We start from the raw sequence: 27,120 nt of genomic DNA, 5'->3' as shown, positions 1-27,120 counted from the left end.
CTTAATTCGAATTGCAGCACATTTTAGTCGTTTAACTCTTATATCTATGTTCTTGGTATAACTACACAGTAATTGACAGTTTTCAAAATAGTTAAAGTTAGATTTAAAATTAGAAATATTATGCATTTGATCGATTTGTAAAATAAGTAATGGTGATTTAATTTACATAGTAATTTTCAAGTAGTATACTTGAATTCTTTAAACGACATACTAAAACTAATTGGTTGTTAACCTCTAACAGCAAGGAGATGCATCAATTAAAGAGCAAATAACTGGAACTTTTGGGTATGAAATCATTAACCAGTCATTGAACGCATGTTTGTTCTACATTCAGAGCTACATGTACCCCGATATTGCCGAGCTTTGGTGGGCACTCATGCCTTGCAAAAAAGTTTGTTTAATTAGATGTTTTCATTCAGAAAAAATCACTGTAAATTCTATTTTTTCTCGTGTAACTACTTTTTATCGATCAAATTATAAAAAAATCTTTTTAAATATTTAAAAATTTTCACAAAAAATATTTTGTAAGAGAAGCAAAAATAAAGCTTGTGTAACAATTCGCATCGAAACTCTTGTAAGGTTCGCACGGTACTAACTAACATTAAGTATCAGAAAGTTAGATTTAGTAGAACCATAAATTAGTTTTAATATCAGTTTTAAGTTTTTGCTTAGTTTCAAAGTTATGTTTTCATTTTTATATTTTAATATTTTCAGCTGCGCTTTGTCATAAAAAACATTTTTTTAATATAATATTTTTTCTGAACTTTGAGGAGGTTTTTTACAGATAAAGTAATTAAAGTTACGTCGCCATTGTTTAAGTTGAACTTCTTATGTATGTTTTAAAATTCAGTTGATACTTAAGATTGTTAAAATTGACTTTTCAGATGAATATAAAATAACAAGCAAAAAACATTTTGTAACTATTTTGTATTTTGTTATGAATACAATTTTTGTAATTTGAAAATATTTTAATTATGTTGTTTCAATTTTTTATGTATTTTTATGATGCTGAAATTAAATAAATTTTTAAGGTATTCACGGAGTGGTTACAAGAATCGCTGAGAAACCTACCAGCCAATCAAACTTATGCCACAGCTACAATGGAACAAATTAAAACTTTTTTACAAAACGTTTGCAAGTTGGTTAAAAGCGTTGTTTTGTTATAAAAAAACTTTGTTAACTTAATCTTAGACCTCTGTTCCACAGTGTTCTGTAATCCTTTAATAATTAACAGTAACAACTAAAAATTGAAGTTTTATAGAATGTAAACTCAATGATTATTAAACGGTGTATGACTGCTGTTTTTTTTTTATTGTCCTAATTGTTAAAATTTTAATATGCTTTTTGTCAATATGTTATGAAAAATTACTCTTTTTTTTTATTATTATTATTATTATTAATCATTTCAAATTACAAAAAAAAGTTTTGAATTTCTGTTATTTAGTCTATCTAAACTAATGAAAAAATGTTTAAAAAAATCAGGCGTAAGGGAATTTGGTTAAGATTTAAATATTTTTTTTAAATGTGACCAAAATTACAAAATGTTTATATAGGTAGTGTTTTTTAGATATACGCTGCAAATGATATCTACTGTTTTAATTACTAGTCTAAACTAAAAAATTGTTTTTTTTTTAGCTTCAAATGCATTACAGAAATTAACTTAAAAGTGTTTGATTAAGTTAAGAAAAAGTAACTCGATAAGGCAGTCTAAGATTTTTTGTTTATTAAGCAGGCATAAGATTAAGGCTAAAGCTGTGAGTCTCTAACTTCCTACTAAGCTAGTTCTTTAGTCCTGAAAGCTAGAGCTGTATTTTTGCAGTGTAGTTAATTTAAAATCTTCACCAAATTCGTTTTCATAATCACATCTCTTATTATATACCCCATAATATCTAGTGTAAGTTTCCTATTTCTCGTCAGTTATCCCTCAAACTTTTTATTTACTCTTTGTTACAATCCCCGGAGTATCTAGTGGGTTTTCAATAACTTTTAAGGGTATACTAACAATTCCCACCCGCGATCATTTCCCACTAGATAAAATCCCATCCACGCACTATTCCCACTCAAAACCGTTTTTATTTGTCGTTATTTATTCCTTTCTTATTTTATTTTATTTTTATACTATCACTGTTTTTCCCTTTTTCTTGGTTGGTAAGCGGTCCTCGGATTTGATCGCGGGTGGGAAATGAGCGGTTCCCTATTAAGGACGTGAAGAGGAGGGCGATATCTAGTGAGGCAGCAACAACTAGCTTACACTAAATATTCCAAAGTTTGTAAAGAAGAGTAAAAAAAAAACAAGGTCTAAGGATAGTTAACGTAAGTTTCAAATCTTTAACTGGATATTATAGGGTTTGTATTTGAAGAGTAAAAAAGGTCTGAGGGATTTTGACAAAAAATGTTAAGTTTACACAACATATCAATAGGTGTGTATAAAAGAGCGGCGATAAATTTTTACCTTGTTGAAAAAGGAAGGATTATGAAAATGAGTTTGGGAAACCCTATAGTCTTGAAGTTGTAATAAAAAGTGAAAAAAAATTAAGGGTAGAAAAAAGAACTTAACTACATATTATGAGGCTTGTAATGAAGATTTCAAAAAATTGGGTAGATGACTACTAAGGCAACAACAACTAACACTAGTTATTCTAGGGTAAAATAATGAAGATTAAAAAAATGTCGGAGGATAATTGACGGGAGATTTAAAACTTACACTATATTTTCTGAGGTAATGATAATAAAGTAAAAATGGGGCGATTCAAACTCTTTGGGATGATAAATAGTAAGGCGGCAACAACTAATTAACACTAGAATAACCCAATAAAGTCGACAAATTTTGGAAACCTTGATTTAAATATTTTTGTTAAAATGCAATTAACAAGTTCGAAAGTCCTAATAACTGTCCAAATAGAATTATTTAAAGCGATTTCGCATCCGATTTATATAATATTTTTACAGAGCTCAAGAATGGAAACAGGTATCTTATTTACTAAGAGACTTCTGTCGTCTGTATAGATGAGTCTATAGAATGGTTTAGCACGTATGTGTATTGCGCCGAAAAAAGTATGCTTATTTTATGGGAAGTCAACGGATAGCGAAATAACGTTGAGTCGCGCTGCTAATTTTATATGAAAGTTCAAGCCTCTTGTTGAATTTATTTAAAAAACTTATGTACAATACAATAAACAAGTTTAATAAACTAAGCTTAATTTTTTTAATAATGTTTAACTTTTGATATTTATGTTTCCTAATTTTAAATAATCTAGTTTTGAGTTTTATTTAACTACATTACAGTTGTTTGGTGTTGCCAAGTCTTTTCATAATTTGTTGTTAGACTTTTTAATAACTCTAAAAACATATTTGTTACAAAACTTTCGACACTTAAGTTTTGTATTAGTTTGTTAGTTACTATACTAGAATGTTATTAAAATAATACATCTATTATTGATTATATCTTTCGCAACGTGTAACAACTTAGCTTTTTACTTAAACTTAATTCTGTTTTATTGTATTTAACCTATTTATGATATTTTTTTATTACAACTGTATTTATTTCTTTTATATAGAACAAAGCTAGATCAATACTAAAAATAAAATAACAAAACTGTTTTCTGAGTCTTTGTTTATCTATATCTCTATATGATTGAAAATTATGCACCAATTTCATATTATTACCAAAACATTTTGATCGAACTGCTAACTATTTATTTTAGTTATTTTTCTATTTCGATATGAATTATATTAGTTCAAGAAAGTTTTAGAATTTTACGAATGCAGTAGAAAAGTTACTTTTTAAGAAAATTTTAAATGATCTAATAATATATCATATTTTTAAGAAAATTTACGTTGTAACAATAACATTGGTAAAAATTTAATGTAAAAAATGATGTAATGCTATGATTAAGGTCTATTTGTATTCATTAAATTTTATAAAAAATTAAAGAGACACGTTTAATTCCAACCCGCGCACAATTTCCACTCGAATCAATTTTGCACGTCACTTTTACACGGAGAATCATTTTTGCACAGTATCAATTTTGAATTGGTGTAAATTTTCTACGGGGACGGGTCAAATATGCACGAAGACACTTTTGCTCGAAAAGTCATTTTTGCACGAGATTAATAAAAATAATTCAAAATAAAAATATGAAGAAATAAAAATTTAATTTATCAGTGAACAAAAAAAAAATTGGTAAAATTCAAAAAAGAAGAATAAAAAAGTTACCGACTGAGGGTAAGGGTTCTGGGTAACAGTGATAGTCAATAAGAGAAAAAAAGAAAGTTGATAAAATAAAATTGACCCATACAGAAATGTTTTCGTTCAAAAGTGACCCCTCGTGCAAAATTGACCCTCAGTTAAAAAGTGTCCCTTCGTGCATTTTTGACACCTACCCTTTTTACAGTTCATCTTTTTTTTTATGGCTGCACTTTTACACGAAGTGTTATATTTGCATAGTGTCGTCTTTTCACAGGTGTCATTTTTGCGCCAGTTGTCGATTTTACACAAGTTACAGTTTTGCATGGTTTACTTTTTAGAAGTTCAGAGAAAACTAAGCTGACAAAGTTTAATTAAATACGTTTATTAAAAAAATATTTTTTAAATAAATTAATTTTAGATCTTTTTTTATAAAGTCAATTACGTTATAATGTAAAACTAAACTTCAATAAAAATAAACGAAGTTTAAAATTAGAATATAACTAAAAGCTAATCGAAAATAATTTTAAGTAGAATAAAGAAATAATGAGTTTGTTACAAAAGTAAATCATACGATTTGGGTACCAAATTATTAAGGATTTTTCTGACAAACTTTTTTATTTTCAATTTGGTAATTGTTACTTTTCTACTACTAGGTCTAATCCGAATACATACACTATGTAAACGAAGTTGTTTACGAAAGACAGTCTTAGAACATTAAAACTTTTCAAGATAATTTGACTGTTGGCAATGAAAGCTATACAACTTTTTTTCACTTGGAATATGACTACAAATTTTATACCATACCTTAAGTTTGGTATTAGTTTCAATTTTTTAAATGACCACCTGTTAAAATGACAAAAAGTTTTTATTAATATTACGAATATCTTTTTAAGAGCTGTAATAATAAGTTAAACATCTTTTAAAATCAAATGAAATAAAACTACAATACTGTTAAGCTAGTTTAAATAAACTAAAAATATCAAACTGTTGTTTTCTTTATTACAAAAAACTGTTCGAAAGAAGAAGATTTTCAATGAGTAAACATTTTTTATAATTCTAAAAACTTGTGTATAATCAAATTTCTAAGAATTAAATTTAACTTCATACCCCAAATTTCTGATTAAATAGCAAAGTACAAAATGTTTTGGCATATTTAAGAAATTATGTCATTGTAGTGTTATATATAATTGCTAAACTGTTTACTAGTAAAACGGTTATACTAAAACTATATTACAATAACCTTTTTTAATAATGATAAGTTCATCTAGTTCTAGTGTTTAATTTTTTAAAGCTGGTTACATGTAACTTACAAATTAAGTATTTTTATCAAATTTTCATGATTCATTAGTTGTTAATAGAGATATACCTGGTCCAATGATTACCTTAATCCCGAGACAAAGAATTAGCAAGCTTCAAACGAACAAAAATATATTTGGTCAAGTTTGATATTTATTACATTAAGATAAACTTGTGTAAAACAAATAAATTTAGCTTTAATTTAACAAATTTTTTCAAATGTGTTTTTTATACAGGGTAGTGTTTATCTTAAGTTACTTTGCATTTCAGTTTTGGCTATATAAATTTTTTTTATTTAAATATTTTAAGTTTTACGGCCGTAGAAAGATTTTTTCTGATTTAGTCAGCCCTAATAATTAAAAGTTTACCTCTAATGCAGACTCTAAAAATTGATTTTTCTCTGTAAATTATTGCAAAAAAAAAACTAAAATAAATTTTAGTGTATCAAAATGTTTATAAACCAATGAAAAAGCTTTGCCACTAAGGTAAAGTTAAAAAACTTGCATTTAAAAAAACTTTATTTTTGTAACTTCTTAAAATAACATAGTATCCTGGACAAAACATTAAAAGGCATCCAAGTGGTGTGCGACTCGATAATCGAAAATATTTTCGTGCACAAGGTCTTAGGACCAAATATTTTGAGCGCTTTTTTGTCGTTCAATAAACAATAACGAGAAACATTTTGCAAATGTTGTAAGATTTTAGAATGTACTATTTTTTGGAGTATATGATACTGCATAGTTGTATGTACTTAATATTTTCTTTTTTTTTTTAATTTAAGATAAATCTTGACTCAACGCATTTTAACACTAATTTGATTCTTTTTTTTTCTAACCTGCATCCTACCGGTTCAGAACAGAACCTTAGCAAAAAAGGTTGAAATCAAATAACATTCTTAGACCAGATTGCGTCATCATTAGGACTTATTAGGCAGAAACAGTCTCGATGAATCGTTGCGTCAGTCAAAACAAAACTTTACAAGATATTTTTTACTAAACCATCATTCAGTGGGTTTCAGTCAAAGAAAAAAGTTACGGTTAAATACATAATATAAAAAGTTGTGTTAAAGCAACAAATACTGAACTTTTGAAATATTTTTAACAATAGATAAACAAAAAAAAAGTTTAGTTGAATATTTCTTGGTATTTTTTAATGGATTTCTCTTCTTAAAATGATATAATTTAAAATATTAAATTCAATTTAAAAATATTTAGGAAAGTACTTTGTTATTGTAATCACTTTAGAGTAAAAATAAATTGAATATTTTTGCATTTTAAATTGGTCTTAGTGATAATTTTTTTACTAGCTACTATTCTATTTTTTGAAATATTCACTAGGTACTAGTTTGTGCTATCTCTGCAGCCTAAAAATATATTTGCTTAAAATTTTTTATTGTTCATAAAAATAATTAAATTATTTTACGTAGGTTTGTTTTCCATTGTAAACCAGTTTAAACTCTTTTTTCATAATTTGTTTAGGAGTTTTTTAGTACTACAACTTTCAAGCCCAAGAACCGCTTACTGAGCAAGGGTTAGGGTAACAGCGATAGAAAAAAAATTAATAAATGAATAAAAAACTAAACAAATAAATAAGGAAACAAAATAAAAACCTTTTTAGGGTAGAGTTGTAAGTATACAAATAATGTTATATGTTTCAATATAAAATTTAGTTTATAGTATGAAAACTTTACAATAAATTTTACATTTAAAAAGTATTTCTTTTTATTTATATTTCTACGGCGATTCTTATTGTTTAACTTTCAAAATGGCATTTAGTATGTGATTTTAAAGAACTATACTCTAGATCAGTGGTTGGCACGGTATACACTGGTGCACACTAGTGTACATGAAAATTCTTTTAGGGTGCACGAGACTTTTGGGGTACATGAAACTTATTTTGGGTACATGATTTTTTTTTCGCGCAGAAACTAAATTAAAGTTTTTTTTAAATCTTTCTACATTTAAGATATATTCAACCTTGATATCTAATTGACCATTTTGTTGTTAATAAAACGACCATTTTTGTACTCTCCTAGTTCTATTTTGTTACATTATGTAAAAATTCTTCCATCCTTAGCCGCCCAAAGAAAAACCGAAGTGAGCAAATCTCATAGATTTTTTAACAAAATAAAACGTTTAGTATTCTATTAATGTTTAGTTTTATTAACTCTTATTGTTTAAAAGCGTTTTGCTACATTAAAAACCACTATATTAATCAGCTTAATTAACTGATATTTGACTAAAATTTAGTTAGACCTCATCGATATTAAAAGTTTATTGAAATGGATAGGGTAAACTGGTAAATTTAAAGTTAGCGAGTAAAAATTTACTGGGTGTTACCGAATTATTAGTAAAATAAAAGATTAAAAGTGTTTACATATTCTTAAAAAATAACGGCGCTAAAGAATGCAAATTGGGGTGCACAGAATTTTAATTTTGTGATTTAGGGTTCACGGATTCGAAGTAGCGTGCCGACCACTGCTCTAGATTAGTGTTTCCCAAACTCAATTTTATAATCGCCCCCTTGGCAAAAGACATTCAATTGCCTTTCTTTATCAGATACCGCCCCGCCTACTTACTAGCTAATTAAACGTTTAATTTTACGTCCTCTTACTAGTTTGCACCATCCTAAAAGCAAAAATTTGTGCCAAAGGGATATATTGCCCACTATCGGAAACTCTAATCTAAAAGTTATGAAGGGAAGGTAACTTTTCCTTTTGCCAAAACAGATTTACCGGAAAAACTATTTGCCGGCCATGCAGATTTGAAAAATCTACAATTCAAAACCCAAGGATTTAGAATTTAGAGGCTAAGCTGCAACTGGAAACCATTACGTAAGCACTAATTTGTACCAGGAGAGTGTTTAGACTGGTTTCCTGGAGCCTGTGCGACCATTAGAAAAGCAATAAAAAAAAATTCTTTAATCAATGAAAGTTTTACTTATTTTAGTAAACTTTCTTGTGCATTATTGATAAATTATAAATGTTGAATATTGGAGTCTAAAAAACCAATTGCCACAAAATGAACAATTTCATGTACTTATAAAAACGTTTCACTTTTGTACAGTGCACTACTTATAAACAGCTGATACTATTCAGAAACTAAAACTTTTTTATGATTTTTTATTAAATTTTTAACATTTTAGAGCCTGTTTTCAAAAGTAAACTCTTAATTAATTTTCATAAGCTTTTAAATAAAAATGATGTTAATAGTAAGCTAATAAAAACTATGCACTTATCTTAGGTATAAATGCAGTTTAAGTTTAAAATACATAGCTATTTACGTTAAACTACAATTTTTTACTTGTCGAAATTAGATCTAGTTGATTTTTACTTATCTTCAATATTTAGCAACTAAAAATTGGGTTACATTACAATTCTAGAAAATTAACAAATACTAGTTGTTTAATTAAATTTTTTAGCTCTTGTCTTTGACTTATAAAATCTTTTTTTTAAAGTAACAATAAAAATGTAATTTATAATGAAAATATCTGCATACTTCTAAAATATTAACTGATTAAAACTATTTTAGTACTTATTATTTATTTTATATTCCAGTTTTAGCTAAAAGTTAATGTCTACTAGCATTATTTTCTAAACAAAATGACTTAAGTGTTTTTAATTTTTTTTATACTAATGAAATCATTGAATGAGACATTTTTGGTAAAACGCTTTTTCTTTTAATAAAAGTTGATACTTATTTCGGCCATCATTAACAAAATTGAGATGTTTTTGCTATCGATAATAAACAATGAACTTCACCGCACGATCAACAACAACAGCATCCGAGACAAACTACGACCGGTTTTGTCTGTTAAAATCGTTGGGCTGTGAACGTTTTGGCTGCGTCATTTTATTGTACTTAACCCACAAACGATCGCTTTAGTGCTAAAGCACTTAACCCCACTTGGTTAGATCACAACAGCGGTTTCCCGTGACTATGCCTGCCTGAAGAGTCCTAATCAAGACGAAACCGGTCGTAGGTTATCTCAGATGGTGTTGTTGTTGATCGTTTGGTGAAGGTCATTGGGTATAAAAAAAAACATGGATAAATAAAAAATTTCAATAGTTAGATATAAGTTATTCTAATACTTATATTTATCATAATAAACAAATACTTTAACACTTTTTTGAATACTTACTTTATTTAAAAAAGTGTGTTATATAAAGCTACTGTATAGAAAAAACTTCATTATCTTACAAAAAATAATTGCGCTACCCTATTTAAAAAGACCAGACACGCCCCTGATTGGTTTTAAAATTGAAGTTTAATGTACAATTCAATTTTTTGTAAAAATGCTCAATTTTTTGTCTTTTAAAAATTGTTTTGAGCTATACATCGAAAGCAAGAGGTATCTGTCTCGTGAAACGAATCTAGCCTGCAAGTTGAAAACTCCTAAAATAAATTGTTTTACAACAAAATTCTTACTTCTTAAAATAAATATATACTTAAAATTGTTTTCTTCTAATTATTGTTAAACTTATGTTTTACCTACACTGTAACAGAGCTCACTGGTATAACAACTTCTGAAGTTTTATCCTATGTTTTTTAGGGATAAGTTTTTCGTTAATTTATTAGACTATTATACAAAGCAAGAAAAATTATTTTGTAGCTTGTTTGAAAAGTATAAGGTTTATAACTAAACAGACGTTCTCTTTACAATAAGTTTTTTATCTCTAAAATTCTTGTCTTACTAATCGGAAAATTAATCATTGTAAAAAAATGTTTTACTCATTTTATATATTTTTACACTTTCCTCATATATAAATGCTGTAATAAAGCAAAACTTTTACTTATTTTTTTTTAAGTTAAAATAGAACACATAAAAATACAAAAAGCTCTTAGTTGGCTGAAGAATCTGATATCAAGCTTACAGATAAAAAAATACAACTGAAATTCTTCGAAAAAAAATCTAACAAAACAAATAACAACTACTTATAATATTCTAAAGATTTTTTCCACAGTTTTTTATAATTAACTGTATGAGTAAATTTAAATTAAGTTTATTTTGATTCGCTAAAATAGATTATATACATTAAAAACTAGGGAGTATTTGAAAAGTAATGTGTAAAGTAGATTGATGTTTCGATATTTTACATTTGCCATATCAGTTTCAGCCTTTGAGAAAGCAATGAATTTCTTCCTACCGTAATTTGCACTACACTGAAAAAAAAAAACAAGTTGAAAATTACAGCCCAGTTTTAATCAACTTTTTTATTATGTTTAAAAATATATACGTATAAAAATAGTAAAAATGTTATTTTAAAGCACAAACACTTCAAAGTTTTAGAATTTCGAAATAAATTTGTTGATAATGGTGCTTAATTTTTATTACTATAAAAAGTTAACCACCAAATAAGATTTATTAGCTTATTCTTTATTGACTAAAATTTTTAGAACTACAAAAAATATAGATTACTTAATATCTTAAAACATTTTTTTATTAACAAATTCAAAAAAAATTAAATGTTGATATATTTAAAAAATTTAATAACATATTTATTATTTTCAAGCACTTAATTATGTACTCCATATTTAACATAAGAGATATAAACTTTAAGTCGTTTACAACTAAAGATAAAAACAAATTAGGTCCGTTGTAAAATATTTTTGTCAGCAATTACATTGCAAAAAAACAACATAGTTTTTAAAATTATAAAGTTTGTTGTAAGTTAGTAAAACTTTAAGTTATATAAATCTTCGGTTAAATATTTTTTTATTTTGATGCTTCTTTTTACTTTGATATCAAAAACTAACACATCAGTACTATATTACTAAAAATTCTGCTGTATAAGTTTTAAATAACTAAAGGAACCAGAAAAAAGTTATGAACTCACTAACTGTATAGTAAGTCCAATATTTAAAACAACCTTGTTACAGTTTATTTAATAAAAATAACGAACAGTGCAATTTAAATTTGCATGCGCATGATTAAAACGTAAGAACAAAAAAATTAAAAAGGCCATAGAATTTTTTTTATAAACGAATCTAATGATCAGTGTAATTGACATATTTCATGATTGAAACATAAATTTTAAAAGCGTACAAACATCTTAGTTAAAATTTATATTAACTAAATAGTTAACAGTGAAATTGTCATTTCTATATCCCATGATTGAAGCATAATTGTACAAGGCGATGTTAATGTAAATGTATTAGTCTTAACGTAGGTAATTAAAGACCAAACTAATTAGAAACGTACTTTGTTCAAAGTGCGCAGCTAGGCGTAAGGTTTTTGTATTAATTACATAATAGTTCTCGATGCTATCACTTTAAATAAAAAATTTAAAATGTGTAAGATAATAAAGAACTTGATTTCCTCAAGCAGTAGGTGATACAAAAAGTAGACCTAACTTTTGTAGATAGTTTACAATAAAAATATAACTCCTTGAAAATGTTGTAAGCTATCAAAAATATTAAATAAAAAATAAGGTTTTTAACATGAACTGTAATTTCTTTTAAAACTATGTAACATTTCACACTACAAACATGTACGTACATAAAACTTTCATTAGCAGAATTAACAATATGCCTCTAGGCAGTGATCTTGAAAACTATTTACTGTTCACAAAAATTTTTCAACGGTGAAATGTTTTTAATGTTAGTCTTTTTCTCTCACAAATTCGAGTTAAAACAAAAATCAATGGTTATTAATACGTTATTAGGACTTATATAAACACACCTTAATATAAACACTATATGACTATTATATAGTTGCCAAAACCCATTGTACTAATCGCCCTATGTATAATTGCTCTTTTACAAATCCTCAGATAACTAGTGTAAGTTTTAAATCTCCCATAGCTATCCCGCAAAATTTTTTTAATCATTTTATCCAAGTTTATCTAACGTGAATTTGTTTATAAAAGTTTGATTAAAGGGAATTACCTAATAAATCCGCGCGATTGTAATTTATAAATTGCTTATTAACTGTTAATAAAATGAGTTGAGGAAACACTGCTTTAAAATTTTTAAGCTTCTACGATTGACTGTTAGTTCAAACTTGCGCTTTTTTTATAAATCACACAAAAAGCAAAAATTATATTCATTTAAACTGTTCATAATAAAGATTGTTCCTCATTTTCTATTTTACGTAGATTTAAGACTTGCAGGGATGACCTTTAACGCTAACAGTATATGTTTATAGATTTGAAAGTTATAAATAATTTAAATATAAGTCATTTTTTAAAGCTCTCAAGTTAAAATTTAGTTTATTAATACCAAAACATTAATTTTTGATATTAAGTAAGGAAAAAATCTTTAGGATATGTACAGGTAATAAAACTGTAAGCTAATTCTTACATTTAAGTAAAATTTACAGCATAGTTTCTTTTTAAATTTGTTTTTATAAACACCCCCTTCACAGAAGTCTAATAAATAACCGCCCCGTTACTAGTTTACTAGTTATTACCGATTTACTTTTTTGCCGCCCTACTAATTAACGCTCCCTGATAATCGAAATCGCCTCTTTAGGGCAATATTTTCAAAGTCTTGATTTATATCATTAAATTAAGTATTTTTATAACAAGGGACGTTAAGTTTGATAAAATATATAAATCTTTTGATTTAAAGTAAAACTTATACATTTGAAAATAATTTATGACATCTGCAACTATACCAAATTTTGCATGACTAGTAGTAGTGTAGATAAAACAACTAGCACTTTATTAAACGATAGTGTAATAATATACCAGAAAAAGCACAATAAACTAGTACTATCATTATGAAATCATTTATGTAGCCTTTTTAAAAAGAACTTATCAAAAAACAATTTAAATCTCAGCTAGCTGAACAACTAAAATTATTGTACTCAACTCCTTTCAAATATATTGAATCACACTTTCAAGTTCTATTGTGTTGCTTTTGGCTGGAACTATAAAGAATAAATATTGGTTTTTAATAAATACATGCTTATTTAAACTTAAATTTGGCTAGAAGAGCATGAAATATATACTTTATCTCTGCGAATTTTTTTACTAAAGCTATAGACTAGAACAATAAATTTAATAAATAAAAGAAAATAATTGCAGCAACTTGCATGGCTTCTTCTTTAAAATCCTGAAAAACATAAAAACAAATCTGAAAACTTCATAAATTATATAATGTGTAATTTAATATCTTAACCTGGTTTAGAAAACTACGCTATGTAAAAAAAAACTAATGTTAAACAAGAGTTAGAACTGTTGCACGAATAAAACTAAATTATTATGTTAATTTGTAATATAAACTATGCATTTTTATTGATTTATGTGTAGTCTAAAAACGATTATTTGTAAAAAGAAATTTAAACTGTTAAGTTATTTTTATAAATTTTTTTTTCAGTAGAACTGAGTTATCTGTTTTTCACGTTGAATATGATAAAATACAGTGGAAAAAATTCTAACTAATTGACTATCCTTCTGGTTATTTACCTTTATTTACAATAATTTATTAAAATCTATTGAAATTTAAGAATAATTATTTTAAAGTTTTTTAAGTTTGTAAAAAAACAATAACTAAGAACAAAAAATTATGATTGAACAGTCAAAACTTTTATATAAAAAAGTAATTTTAGATCATGTTATGTATATTTACTTGATGTAGTTTTTGCATACTTAATATTATTCTATAACAAGTATAGTTCTACAGCCTTAAAGTTTACATACCATTAAGTAAACGTAGATCATTAACTTTTTTTATGCACTACTATGTCAGATGTATTTGCTTTTAAACTAAATCTGCTAGGGTTTTTGTTTTAAGACTTTATCGAATTTTAAATGATAAACTTAAGATTATAACTAAGTAGTTTAGCAAGGTTAAATAGGTAGACAGTCTTTTGTATTACAGTAAAATTTGCTTTTATAAAATTTAAAAAAAGAACTTATTTGCTATTTGTCATTTTATTGTAAAACTAAGGGTGGGCAATCTTCGAAACAAAAAAAGCATTAGCTTGAGTGTATGGTTAGGCCTATAAATTAATTACTTGAATAGTGGTAACAGCAAGGTCGGATATTTAGCTTATAATAGCTCTGTAATACATTAAAATAAACCAAAACTTTATAACACAAACTACATTAATCAAAACAAATCATAACTTTTTGATTATTAGTTTTATTAAGATTAAAACATAAACTAAATATGAACAATGAAACTTAAGTAGCTGAAACAAATAAAAAAGTAGGAAAACTCTAACTCTTTAAAAACTCAGCTACCGTTATATAGCCTAAGCTAAATTAAATTAATTTGTTTAATCATTAATTAAATAAAATACGTATACATATTGCTTTTACTTACATTAATTTAAGTATCGTAAACTTTAATTTGAAATGAATGTTTTAAAGTAATTTAATTCCATAAAATCTAATAAAAGCTATTGAGAGTTTGACACATTCATGTAATTCTTTTTTATATAGTATAACTAAACTTTCATATTAACAGAAGCGGTTTAAATTTATATTAATTTTCAATTTTGTAAACTCTTTCTTTAATAAAATACTCGTAACTGTTAATTTTGCAGTGTTAATAATTGTATACCATATACTATATCGAATTTATTTTTACTCCACTCATAACAATCTAAAAATCTATTAAACCATACAATTATTATTACTTAGTCACTAAAATTTCCTTTTGTTAAAATTATTTGTACTTCTAACAAAACATTAAGTTAATTATATAGAAAGTAAAGCTACAATTAAACTTACGACACTTGTTGAATATCTTGTTGATGTTGTTGAAAACTTGTTCGGGACTCTGAGCAGCGTCTACTACATGGTGAAGCCCTCTTCTTGAGTAATAGTCGACAAGGGGTGTGGTCATTTTATGGTAACTGACTAATCTCGTCTTCAACGCTGCTTCATTGTCGTCTGAACGTCTGATAAGCGGTTCTCCTGTTACCTATGCATCAGGTAGAATTATATCAGCGTACTTGTGACTAAATGTAATTTTATGCTGAAAATTTATAAGTTGAAATACAAACTACCTGAGTAAAACTTTTGAAATATTTTTTTAATAGAAGTTGGAAGACTCTGCTGGATAAATTTTCGGAGTCTAAAAAGTTTTAGCAAGTTTGTAGAAGTAAAAAAATATTTGACTGCTTCATATACATGCAGTTTTTTTAAAACTCTTAAGAGTTAGACTATGAGCTAGGGTTAGCGTACGCGTTTCAGTAGAGATTAAAAAAGTAAGGTATAAGAAATTATAATAGATAAACAAACCTACAAAAGCGTATCGGCAAAAAACTGTATGCATTTGAAGCATTGACTAAACTTCTAAAGCTTCCGTATATTTATAACTAAGGAATAATTATGTTCAGTCATTTAGTGTGTTTTCCTAAAGTGCGCACAGTAGTATTAATAGAAATTGGTTTACTGTGCAAAGCATTTTCAATTCGCAATATAACTATATATTATAATATATTTTTATAACAGTTTTCAAAAAACCTAGACTTGGTGTTGTTACGAATAAACCATAACTAAGTATGTGTTGTATATTTTTTTATATAATCTGACGTGCATAGCAAGTTTCCTGTAGTTATCTACTGTAAATAAAATTTAGAGAGCTTTTGGATTAAGCTACTAATTCAATCATTTTATTTTAAATAAACTTTTATAGTGGATTATTAGTTGATATCATTGTATCTTTTTAATCATACATTTTAAGTTTACTTATGTAGCACTAAGTTTTTGTAAAAACTAAATACATCTTTAGATTAACGCTTAATTTTATTCAATTAGAGGGCTACTTGGCCGTTTTAATTTAGAATCAAAAGTTTAATATAAGTACCTTTAACCACAAATTATATTATGCTTTAACTTATATTAATTGAAAAAAAAGTTTTGTAAATATGCTAAAAATTAGTGTTATGTGTTTTCTGTTATTTTCAAAGACTTTTCTAGAATAGTTTGTTAATTTGTGATTGTAGTGTAGTGTGAACGCTGTATATTTAAGTAGAGTCAAGTACAAAAAGGAAAACGTGACTAATTAACCAAAAACAAGACAACAAATGTAATAAAAAACTAGATACTAGAAAATGGGCTAACAAAAAAATACCAAATTGGTGTAACTGAACTTATAGACAGGTATATAAAGATATAGACACAACAAGTTCAATTAACTTAGTGAATCTTCTTTAAGTTCTGACTAAAGCCTGACTTTATTAAAATTTAAAAAGAATTGTCACAAAAAAAAATAGCATGAGTTATTCAATAGCGTAAAACTAGCCGGAGTGTGGAAAATTTGTATATAAGGAAAGTAAAAAAATTGAGTATTTTTCTACTTTTTTAGCTCTATCTTTGATCTAAAAACTTAAAATATTGGATGGTATCAGTATTTAAAATTAAACAAGATTTATAAATATATTTAGATTTTATCTTAAATTGCTTTTACTGTATTAATAGTGCATTAAATATATTTTGTTTAAGTTTTAAGTCGCTTTTAGTTCAACCGGTTAGCGGGTTTATATCTAAGTAATGTATCTGTACTAATACTGTTTTTATTTTCCTAAAAACAAATAATGAAAATAATTTACACAACTGCCAATCTGAAAAAAGAGTATTTTTAATAAGTTTTTTAATTATCAACGAAAACTCTAGTGGGAATAACAGATAAACAAATTAAAAAGTACTATACTTGAAAAATAATACAGTGGGTTTACTTCACAACTTGATTTTGTTAATATGTGCAAATTAACTGTGTTTAAAGTTGTAGTATTTTATTTATATTATAAAACACTTTTAACTATTATAAACTAAATAAAAAATATATAGAGAAGTTTGATTTGAAATATTGTGAAAGCATAAAATATAAGGTAATGCTTGACAAAACCAAAATATTAGCCTAACAAATTTTATAAAAACTTTTTTATTAAATTTTTCAAGAAAGTACTAAACTTACATCATCAGTCATTTCAACCTTTGGTGGATTAAACTCGGTGTGATAGGACCTACCACTTGGTTTGTGAATCAACCTGTAAGATTTATAAAGTATTTTAACTAAATTAATTACTAGTTTTTTTTAACTTATTTTTACTGTGTTTATGTTTTAAACAGGGTTGCCAAAAATATTTGAGAAATTTCTTTCAGGTTTTTAAAAGTACACTTTTTAGGTCTATTTTTATTCTTAAGTTTAGTTTAAGGTTGTAAGATACTTAGTGCTAAGTATATAACAACATTGAAAAGATACTGTAAATCTACTTTAAATGTGTTTTTAAATAAAAAAAAATTAATGAAGACAATTTTTTTAATCTATATGGTGGATTTTTTGTGTCAAATTAAAGCCTTGCTAGTAAGCATGTAAAAAATGTTTAAAATTCTAGGTTTTTCCTGGTTGTTTAGCGATTTTTGTTCAAAACTCCAGGTTTTTTGGCAACCCTGTTTAAAGTAAAAACATAATTAATAGAAAATAAACAAATAGAATTTTTTTAGTTTCAGACGTGGTTCAATGGAAGAACTGATGGCACGATGGTTGCTACGCGTGTTTATTACACAACACTCGTTAACAACCACTGTGACTTCATCTCCCCCTTTTTATCTATTGTCTTAAAGTATATATAATAAAATAAAAGATCAGCTGGCTAAAGTGACCAGACAATGGCTAATGGGATTGTGGATGATATGACAACCACAAAAGCCACTGTGGGTTCGCCTTGCCAATAAAATATTAATTTAAGAAAACAAACTTTTCAACAAAAGCTTAAGCTATTACCTTATCTTATTATCAACAACTCACACTTCCTCCAATCTAATTTAATGTAAATTAAATAACTTTTGTAAAATATAAAATAGATAAACTATAAAAAAATAAAATATTAAGAAACTGAAAAAATCATCAACTTTCATTGTGACATAATCATTTTTATAAATGCCTTAACTAATATCATTAAATAACAACTAACAAGAATTTAAATTAGGTCATCTAGATTGATATGCTAAATTGAAAACTTTTAAATAGCTGTGCTTTTTATTTACAAAATTATATTTAAAAAAACTTTCTATTCAAAAAATACTTCGTAATTGCTTTTAAATAATGGGTTACTTACAGTTTTTTTTTTAATAATTAACTTTTTACAATATTGTTTCTTTAAAACACTATTTTTATCTAATTGGTTAGTATATAAAAGCTTCAAGACTATAGAAAGTCAAAATTATTTATTTTAAGCTAGCCTTATAATTCATGAAAATAACTACCAGTTGTTTTTTACTTTTTTTTTTAACTTTATATAACTTTTAAGATACATGTAATTCAAGACAGCAAAGTTGGAGAGTTCAGTAGGTTACTTATTACTGGCGTTAACAAAGATATATTTAATTAAAAGTATATTTTCATCTACAGTTATCAAGAAATTACCTTTAAACTTTTTCAGTTTAATCTGATATAGTAAAATGTTATATATTTTTTCAATATCATAATTTATAAAATGTTTTCTACAACTTTTTTTCACTATTACAACTTAAATTCATTTAAAAACGTGGGAGAATATAATTCTTTCAATAATTTTTACTCATAAAACTAGTCATGAAAAGAATGAATACGTTCGTATGGAAAACGTTTAACAAAGCTAACTATATCTGAACACGAGTAGATTTTTTCGTCTATAACAATTTTTTTTTGGTAAATGCTTAATGAATTTAAATACAAGTCAATGTAAGTTCTTGTAAAAACAATGCTGAACCCTCCAATATTGTAGTTAGAAAAACATACCTGCCAGTAATTCTTCTAACTAGTAGTGAATCATCGATATTAAATTCAACTACTGAATTTAGCTCAGTTTTTCTCTCCTCTAAGAGTATGTCCAGCTGAAAAACAATTTAAATTAACTACCATTATATCATAAAGAGGAACGGTTCAGAAAAGCACGGAATTTAATTTGCATTTTATTTGTTGCTTAAATAACATTAGCACTATTATGTTTAAAAATATAAATACGAACTATGCAACATGTAAACTAAAAGTTTACAAGCTTTAAATGTGTTAGATGTTTAAGCTTTAACTAAAACTAAAATTAGAACTTTAATTAAATTATTTTACTTTTTAATTTTTAACTAAATAATTTTGATACTTTTACTTTTTTATTTTCGACATAAAACTATTTTTATAAACCTAGCAATATAAACAAGCTCTAGGTTTCATAAAACTTTTTAATAAACTTAATTTATTTTATAAAGGCTAAGTTATTTTAATCGTAAATTTTATACAAAAGGTGAATTTATAGTAAGGTTAATAAATATTAATAAACAACTTGCCTTTGTTTTTTACAAGCTCTGATAATTTTATAGCCATTAAAATTTTATTGATATCAATTTTAAATACATCTAGCTTTAAATATCATGATACAAAAATATGTTAAGTTCCTCTTTTTCTACATGCACGCGTCTCGCAAGCTTTTTTAATACTCATCTATGTGTTATAAAAAATATACATATACTACTACAAGGGTAAATAAAATTAGTGCATCAGTTTTTCTACCTATTTAGATTTATTCTAAGATGATACAATTAAAAGTGGTAGAATTAATTTTTGCATTTATTTGTTTATTAACTTGGTAATTATTAAGTAATTGAACATCATTTAAATGAACATTCAAAAGATCTAGAATTATTCCGTGCTTAAATATCACTCCATACTTAAGTGACGCCGTACTTTTCTGACACCTATCCATTATAAAGAAGCTCTGTACAATTGTATGAACTCTCAATTATCATATAATTGCATAGATACATATATCTATAACTACACCAAACTACTCTATCTAAAATTAACTATTACATGAATTAACTAAATACTTGTGTAGTGACGGTCACAAAATGCCTTTATTTATTATGCTTGGCTGCATTTAAATTCAATAATTTTCTTTAGTTTACTTTTAAAAGAAAAAAAAAACAATATTTGTAAAAATTTTATCTTGTTTTAGGCGACAATTAACTTATATTTTTAATGTAACTAAAAAAACAATTATGATTTCAAGCACATGTATAAAATTTTGCAGACTTTTAAAATAACAGTTGTTATTATAAATATTTTGTGAAGAAATTTGTATCAAGATATGTTTGTCATTCTAAAATTAATACTTTTGAACTTTAAAATCAATTAATTAAGACCTCAATCAAGACTTAAAAAATATAAAGGTTTTACTTAAAAAAGTTGATACTTTTAGATAGATTTCAAGCCATGAATATCTAGATTGTAAGTCTGAACTAGTATTACAAAAAAACATTGTAATGTTTTGACTTAATTATAAACTTTTTTATAAGCTTCAATTTTAAATTAAAATAACTTTTTTGTTTTTGTTTGAGTAAAAGTTATTTTTATATTACACAATACTTAATGAAATTTATCTTATTAAGTAGTATTTCTGCCTTAGACAATAAAATTCAAACTCTGTATTCTAAGCTCTTGTTCATGTTTTTCCTAAAACTAATGGAACTAAGCAAAGCATTACAAGTTACAACTCTTTAAAAAAACTAGCCTGAGTAAAACTGATCTTTCTAGATTATTGGGTTATCGTTTTTTAGTTTGTCTGTCATATTTGTAATTTATTTTAGTTTTATAAAATTTAAGAGCATATTTATACTTTTGCATCCTTAGATATATCAAAAACTATTAAAGTACTATTTGTAATTGAAAACTTAAGAGAATTATTAAATATCTAAAAAAGTGGTATCCAAAATACATAAAATTTAACAAAAAATCAAATTGAACTAATAAGAAAAGAAACTGAGTAAAAAAGTACACAAAAACATTTTAAAGTAATTCTTAATAACAAGTATATCAAGCTTCAAATAAAACTTAAAACTACATTCTTTTCAAACTATAATTACATGCATCAATGTTTAGTAGACTTTGCAGAATCTTACTAAACAAATTTGAAATGTCCATCACAATTAGTAAAATATTATAATTATAATGTTTTATTGGCATTGCAAACTAAGCTGATAATGTACTCACTTTTAAATTGTAAATATCCATAATGCTAATAAAAATAAATGATATAATTACTAATTTTTATTTAAAATTGTTCACTCGACCTTTTCAGCCTGAACTACAGTTCTGGGAAACCCATCAAGTAGAAAACCATTTTGACAATCAGGTCTATCTAAATTTTGATCAATCATTTTGACTACAAGTTCATCATCAACTAATTTACCTGCATCCATCACCTAGTTTAAAAGCATTGCAATCAAACATCAAATGAAGAAATTATTTTAAACTGAAAATTAATAAAGTTAGCTTTATAACTAAATTATAGTAACCTTATTACTTTTTCCTTATCTTAAAACTATCTGAGTTGAAAATTAAAACCTTAATTAGTAATATCAAATACTTCTTTTTAAGGTATAAAGGATTTTAGACTTAAAACTGATTAGATATTAAGTAAAAATTGCAAAAATTATCAAAAAAAAATAGTTTGACAAATATTTATAGTGTTTTTATTATTATTTACAATTTTTTACCTTAACTTTAGCAATTAATTTTAATTTCAATTAAAGACTTTTCAATATGTAAAACTGTTTTGCAAACAAATGTTATATGTTAATGCAAGTAATTAGGATAAATCATAAAATTGTTACTGTTGTATAAACAAACACAAACTTTGTTAAACTAAACTAACCGATTTGACTTTTTTTCCTAGTTCACTGCCACCAGCAACTAAAGCACGAAGCATATCACCAGTAGCAAGATGACAAGCACAAAACTTTTCAGCTAGTTTTGGCGCCTGTAATAATGTTTTTGTTGTGTACAAAAAAGTAATAGATAAAACACGTAGTTATTAAAGCTTTAAAAACAAAAAAAAAATCATACTCAATATTTAATTATAAACTTAAAGTTATGCCTTTTATTAGTTAAAAACACACTGACGAAAGTCTACAGTGCCTAAGCTTGGACTTATGTGTGCTGCAAGACAAGCTCAAGTTAACATAAAGTTTGCAGAAAAGTATTAGTTTATGCAATAACAAAACGTAATTTTGTTTCATTACTTAAAAAGACCCTGCTTTCTTTACTTATAGTAATCATTTATAATTAGTTTTGCACTTCTGAGAGATAATTTTGACATATATAAACTCTTTAGTACTTTTAGTGTCATAAAAATTTAACAAATTAAATAAATCTTTATTTTAAACATTTTACTCATTTCAGATTTTATTTATCAATGACTTTATTTGATGATATGGTAAAATGATTCTACAAAAATCAAATAAAGTCAATTAAACTCTCTGAGTTGAGTGTTGCTAGATTGAAACCCAGTGGTTAACACATGTATAAAAAAGAAAAACACTCCAAACAGCAATATCTTATTTTTAAAGTTTATCAAGAAAATTTGAATATATAACATCATAAAAAATACACAACAAAGACAAAAAAGTTCAAGTAAAAAGGTTTAGAAAGTATCTTTAGTGAAATGATGAGTTTTGGAAACATTATTACTATGTCATGTCAACTGCAAATGCTGAAAGGAAGTTTTCTTGTATAAAAAGGAGAAAAAACAGGTTAAGAAGCAGGGTAAGCAACACTAGGTTAAATGCATTAGGTGTATTTAAAATGGAAAAGTCCTTAAATAATGAAAATTTCTAAGAAAGAAAGGAAATTTTTCATGATAAAGTTTTACAAAATTTTTTAAGGCAAAATAATAGGAAAATAAACTTTTTTTAAAAAGGACAAAATACTTTTATATAATTTGTTTTAATTAAGTTACTTGAATTTAACTTTATAATACCATTTTATTCAAGATAATCTGAATGTTTAAAAATTAAATATTTATATTCTTTTATTATTATTGATTCCAAAAATTACATTTCATTTGCTTGTTTTAAAACTTTTTTTTATAATATTTTCTTCTTTATAGTCCTGGCAGGATTCACAATTAAATTAGTATAGTCAAATACTGTTCTATTTTTGTCAGTTTCTATAGGTATGAAATTAGCTTTCTTTGTCAATTAGAGTATCACATATATAATAACAACATTAAACAAAGTACTATTTTTGTTTTAACTTGATTCATATTTTACTTTAACATTCCAAAATACTGCAGATCATTGTCAAACTGACAAAAATAACCAGTATTTAATTTCCTACTCAATTTCAAATCCTGCCAGAAGCAAGAAAGCATCAATTTAAAGTTATAAAAAATTTAAGAAAATATTTTAAATCAGTTACTTTGATTTTAAATAACCTTTAACTTTAACTTGTAAAAACTAAAATTAGCTATGTAGATATAATTCAAAAGTTAAAATAAGAAAATATCTTAATTGACAAAGTAATATAATATTTTTGAAATTAAAACAATAATATTTAGCATCAAACTTAAATAACTCTTACTTAAATTTCAAAAAAAAAACATACTTGAGTTCCCTTACCAGCTCCAGGAGGACCTAACAATACAGCTCTTACATTTGTAGATTCAGCTGCTTCAGTCAAATGGATATTTGGACTCATTTTGTAAATATGACTACAATTAGGTATATAAAAAAATATATTTAAGTAGTTTTAAGCTGTAAAACAAATAAAATTTTCAATCTATAAAAGTTTACTGCAGAACAAAGAATATACTATATTAACAAGTGATTTTCATAATACCATAACAAAATGTTAGAAAGTATCAGTTATCAAAAAAACCTTTTCAATATGTCAAACTTTAAGTATTCTAATCTAGAAATATAATTATTGATATTTCAAAAAACAATTTACATTTAATAAATACGAATTTTAATTTCAATTTAAAATTTAAATATGAATAAAAAATAAGTCTAAAAGAATAGTTTTCTTTTTCAAATTTTTTTGCAAAAGTCAATAGTTTATGAATAACTTAATATTATTTAAATACACAAATTTTATAATGTTAATTTAAAACCAGTAACAAAAAATAGGCTTGAAATAGTGGTCTACAAGATACAAAAACTAGGATTCAGCCAGAACTGAATCTAGATCTACCTTTGAAGTTTGAATTGAGAGATCCAGATCTTATTTTTTAATCAAGATTAGCCTGGATCTGTATCCGATTGACCTAAAATTTTATTAACAACCAATGAGAACAAAACTTCCTAATATTAATTTTAGGGGTGGAAAACATTTCTAGTCAATGGACAAGATTTACAAGAAAAGTCTTTTGTAGGCCGGACATATATGGAAGTAAATTATAGCTGACTAAAAAATTGATTTTTTTTTTTCAATTCATCAAAGTTACTTAAGGGCATAGGGGGTGAGCACCCTTTTTTGGTTTTTGATCTTATATTATATAGTTTTTACTAAGCTACAAGATGCTTTTTACAGATTTTAAAAATTTAAAATAATTTTTGAGACATAGCCGGTCAAAGTCGGAGGCAACAATAGGTTCCTTATGGGAGGCGCAAACTAAAACAGCAAAAATAGACTAATTCACTAAAAATCTATCTTCTCCTACGTTTTTTGAGATAACTACCTCAAATTTTCAGGAAATGTTCCTTGATATATTTAGAAAATTTTGTTGGAAAGAATTTTTTAAAAATAAAAAAATTATATAAAATATTAACAAAAAAAAACAGTTTTAGTTTTTCTGTTTATCAATGTTAATGTTTGTGCTATTATGTATAGAACTAAAGATGATAGCATATTTTTTATCAAAAAATTCAATGTTAATGGTTTTGCACAAGTTGTTCTCAAGCTAAAATTTACACGGTACAACAATATCCTGTAGATCACTAGTTTTAACATTTTATTCCTATTTGTAGTTTTTGTTACAAAGTTTGAAAGCAGTTTTTGTTTTTTGACAAACTCTTAATCAAAGCTTCACAAAAATGGATCCCCTCTATGCTCTTAACTTAGTTTAGAATTACTGAAAGACATTTAATAAATAATATTTGAATTTTTTTTTTATTATAACATAAACTTTAGATAAGACATTTTATCTTGATTGTAATTACAAATATATACACAGGGTAACCACTGGTTTATCAGATACTTTGTCCAGGTTCAACACTACAAAAACAATTCAAAAAATGTGGCCTGATGGGGTAGGGGTCAAATGACAACTATGAAAACTTTTTGAACCTTGTAAGATCACAACCCAGTGGTTGACATATATACAAAAAAAAAACAAAGTAAATGGTAGTATATAGTTAGACAAAACAACTTTGTGTCATCTACATTTGGATCTAGCAACATTCAACTCAGAGAGTTTTTAAAGTTTTCATTAGAAGGCTTACCCCATCAGGCCACAGAGAAGAAAGGTTTTTATAAACTTCTTAACTTAATTTTGATTATAGTAGCATAATGGTGTAAGGTAAACTTATGAGAAAAGTTGTAGATAATAAGTTCAAAACCTGCTCCCAAAACAAATACAAAAATAATAATTAATAACTAGCAATAAATTAACCTGAATTAAATCTTGAAAATAGATTATAATTTTAAAAGCGTTTAAAATTTAAACTAGATTGAGTTAGTATTGATGGTCCAAGTGATATTGATATGAGAAAAGTTAATGAAAATTTATGTTTAAGTTAAAATAAAGGTTTGTTTGAAATCCACGTATTATATACATAATTTAGGTCAAAATATGCTGCTCACAATTTGGAGTTATCTAAAAATGGTACAAACAATAATTAAAACAGTATACATTGTGAAATCAGTATCGATCAGAATGCTATAACTATGATCAGATTTTGATCAAGTATGTTATAACTAAAAGAAATCGTTTCTATTTTTGTTTGTAAAAATAAAGATGGGCAAATTAAACATTTTATTTACGACCGGGTTTCGGTGACAAAAAATTGCGACCTCTTCAACTAAAATAAAATACTAAACTGCATTGTAAAAATAAGCTCTTTTAAGATAGTAACTTAAGCTATTTAAAAGCTATCAATAAAGACTTAAATTATCAGCTCACCGTGGACCCAATCCACGCTAAACTAGAATAATAGAATAAACTTTTATTTAAGCCAAAACTTGTTAAAATTTTCAAAATATGTAAATTTTACAAACCAAGATAATAAAATTTCGTTTTAGAAAAAAATTAAACAGACTTATAAAATTCAATATTTAAATAATTTTATTTTATACTATTTACTTTGAATAAATGCTAATTTAAAAAGAATCAAAGTATTTTCGTTTTTTTTTTTTTGTGTTGTATAGACTTGTTAAATATATAATAGAGATGTAATTTATAATACAAAAAACTACTAATTTTCGTATCGTTTACTTAGTTTCAACGTTAAACACGTATCTTAAGAACGAAATAATGTACAAAGCAAAAACTTTAAAGAATCACACAAAAACACACATTATGACGTTTTAAATAAAATTGAACAATTTTATTTAGCCTACTTTAAATTAACTTATATACAAGTCAACTTATTTTTTGCTTTGTTTGTTCTTGTTTTTGGTTTTATTTTATTGCTATTTGTTGTTATTGCTTAGTGGTTTTTGTTATTTTAAAATACATGTTTTTATTGTGGAAACAGGGTTGTTGCCTTTCTTTTCTTTTATTTAATGATAAGCTTTTTTTATTTTTTCGATTTTGCACTTTTCTAAACAACATAATAGCATGTTATATTGTTTTTCGGTTTTTTTATGGAGATGTTAGATATAAAATATTATGTTTTAAAATAGCTTTGTGTAGCCATTTTATTAATAAATAAAAAATGTGTAGCAGTGAATTTTCGACGATTACGTGCTTCATATTAAAAT

At 25.5% G+C, this 27,120-nt stretch overlaps 2 protein-coding genes across 2 annotated transcripts in view; one reads left to right on the top strand and one right to left on the bottom strand.

The window, feature by feature from the left end:
- LOC145843406 (transportin-3-like) overlaps positions 1–3,448 on the top strand; it is a 32,257-nt gene extending 28,809 nt beyond the window's left edge. The window contains exons 21-23 of the mRNA XM_082950883.1: positions 242–391; positions 1,032–1,138; positions 2,950–3,448. Coding sequence (XP_082807009.1) covers positions 242–391; positions 1,032–1,138; positions 2,950–3,010 — 318 coding nt within the window. The 3' untranslated portion in view covers positions 3,011–3,448. The remainder of the gene's footprint in view (positions 1–241; positions 392–1,031; positions 1,139–2,949) is intronic.
- A 6,891-nt stretch (positions 3,449–10,339) lies between these two features.
- LOC145843391 (adenylate kinase 2, mitochondrial-like) lies at positions 10,340–23,947 on the bottom strand. Its single transcript, XM_082950862.1, has 7 exons — positions 23,803–23,947; positions 22,073–22,177; positions 21,489–21,620; positions 19,165–19,259; positions 17,359–17,431; positions 15,168–15,360; positions 10,340–10,647 (listed from the first exon to the last, which is right to left on the bottom strand). Exons 1-7 carry the CDS (start codon positions 23,893–23,895, stop codon positions 10,643–10,645), a joined length of 696 nt encoding a protein of 231 aa, XP_082806988.1. The 5' UTR covers positions 23,896–23,947; the 3' UTR covers positions 10,340–10,642.
- Positions 23,948–27,120: the final 3,173 nt, after the last annotated feature.

The sequence above is a fragment of the Thalia democratica genome, chromosome 8, assembly GCF_965202585.1.
Source record: "Thalia democratica chromosome 8, ktThaDemo2.hap1.1, whole genome shotgun sequence".
NCBI lineage: Eukaryota > Metazoa > Chordata > Thaliacea > Salpida > Salpidae > Thalia > Thalia democratica.
The sequence above is the reverse complement of the archived record's forward strand: the minus strand, read 5'-3'. Positions and strand labels throughout refer to the sequence as shown.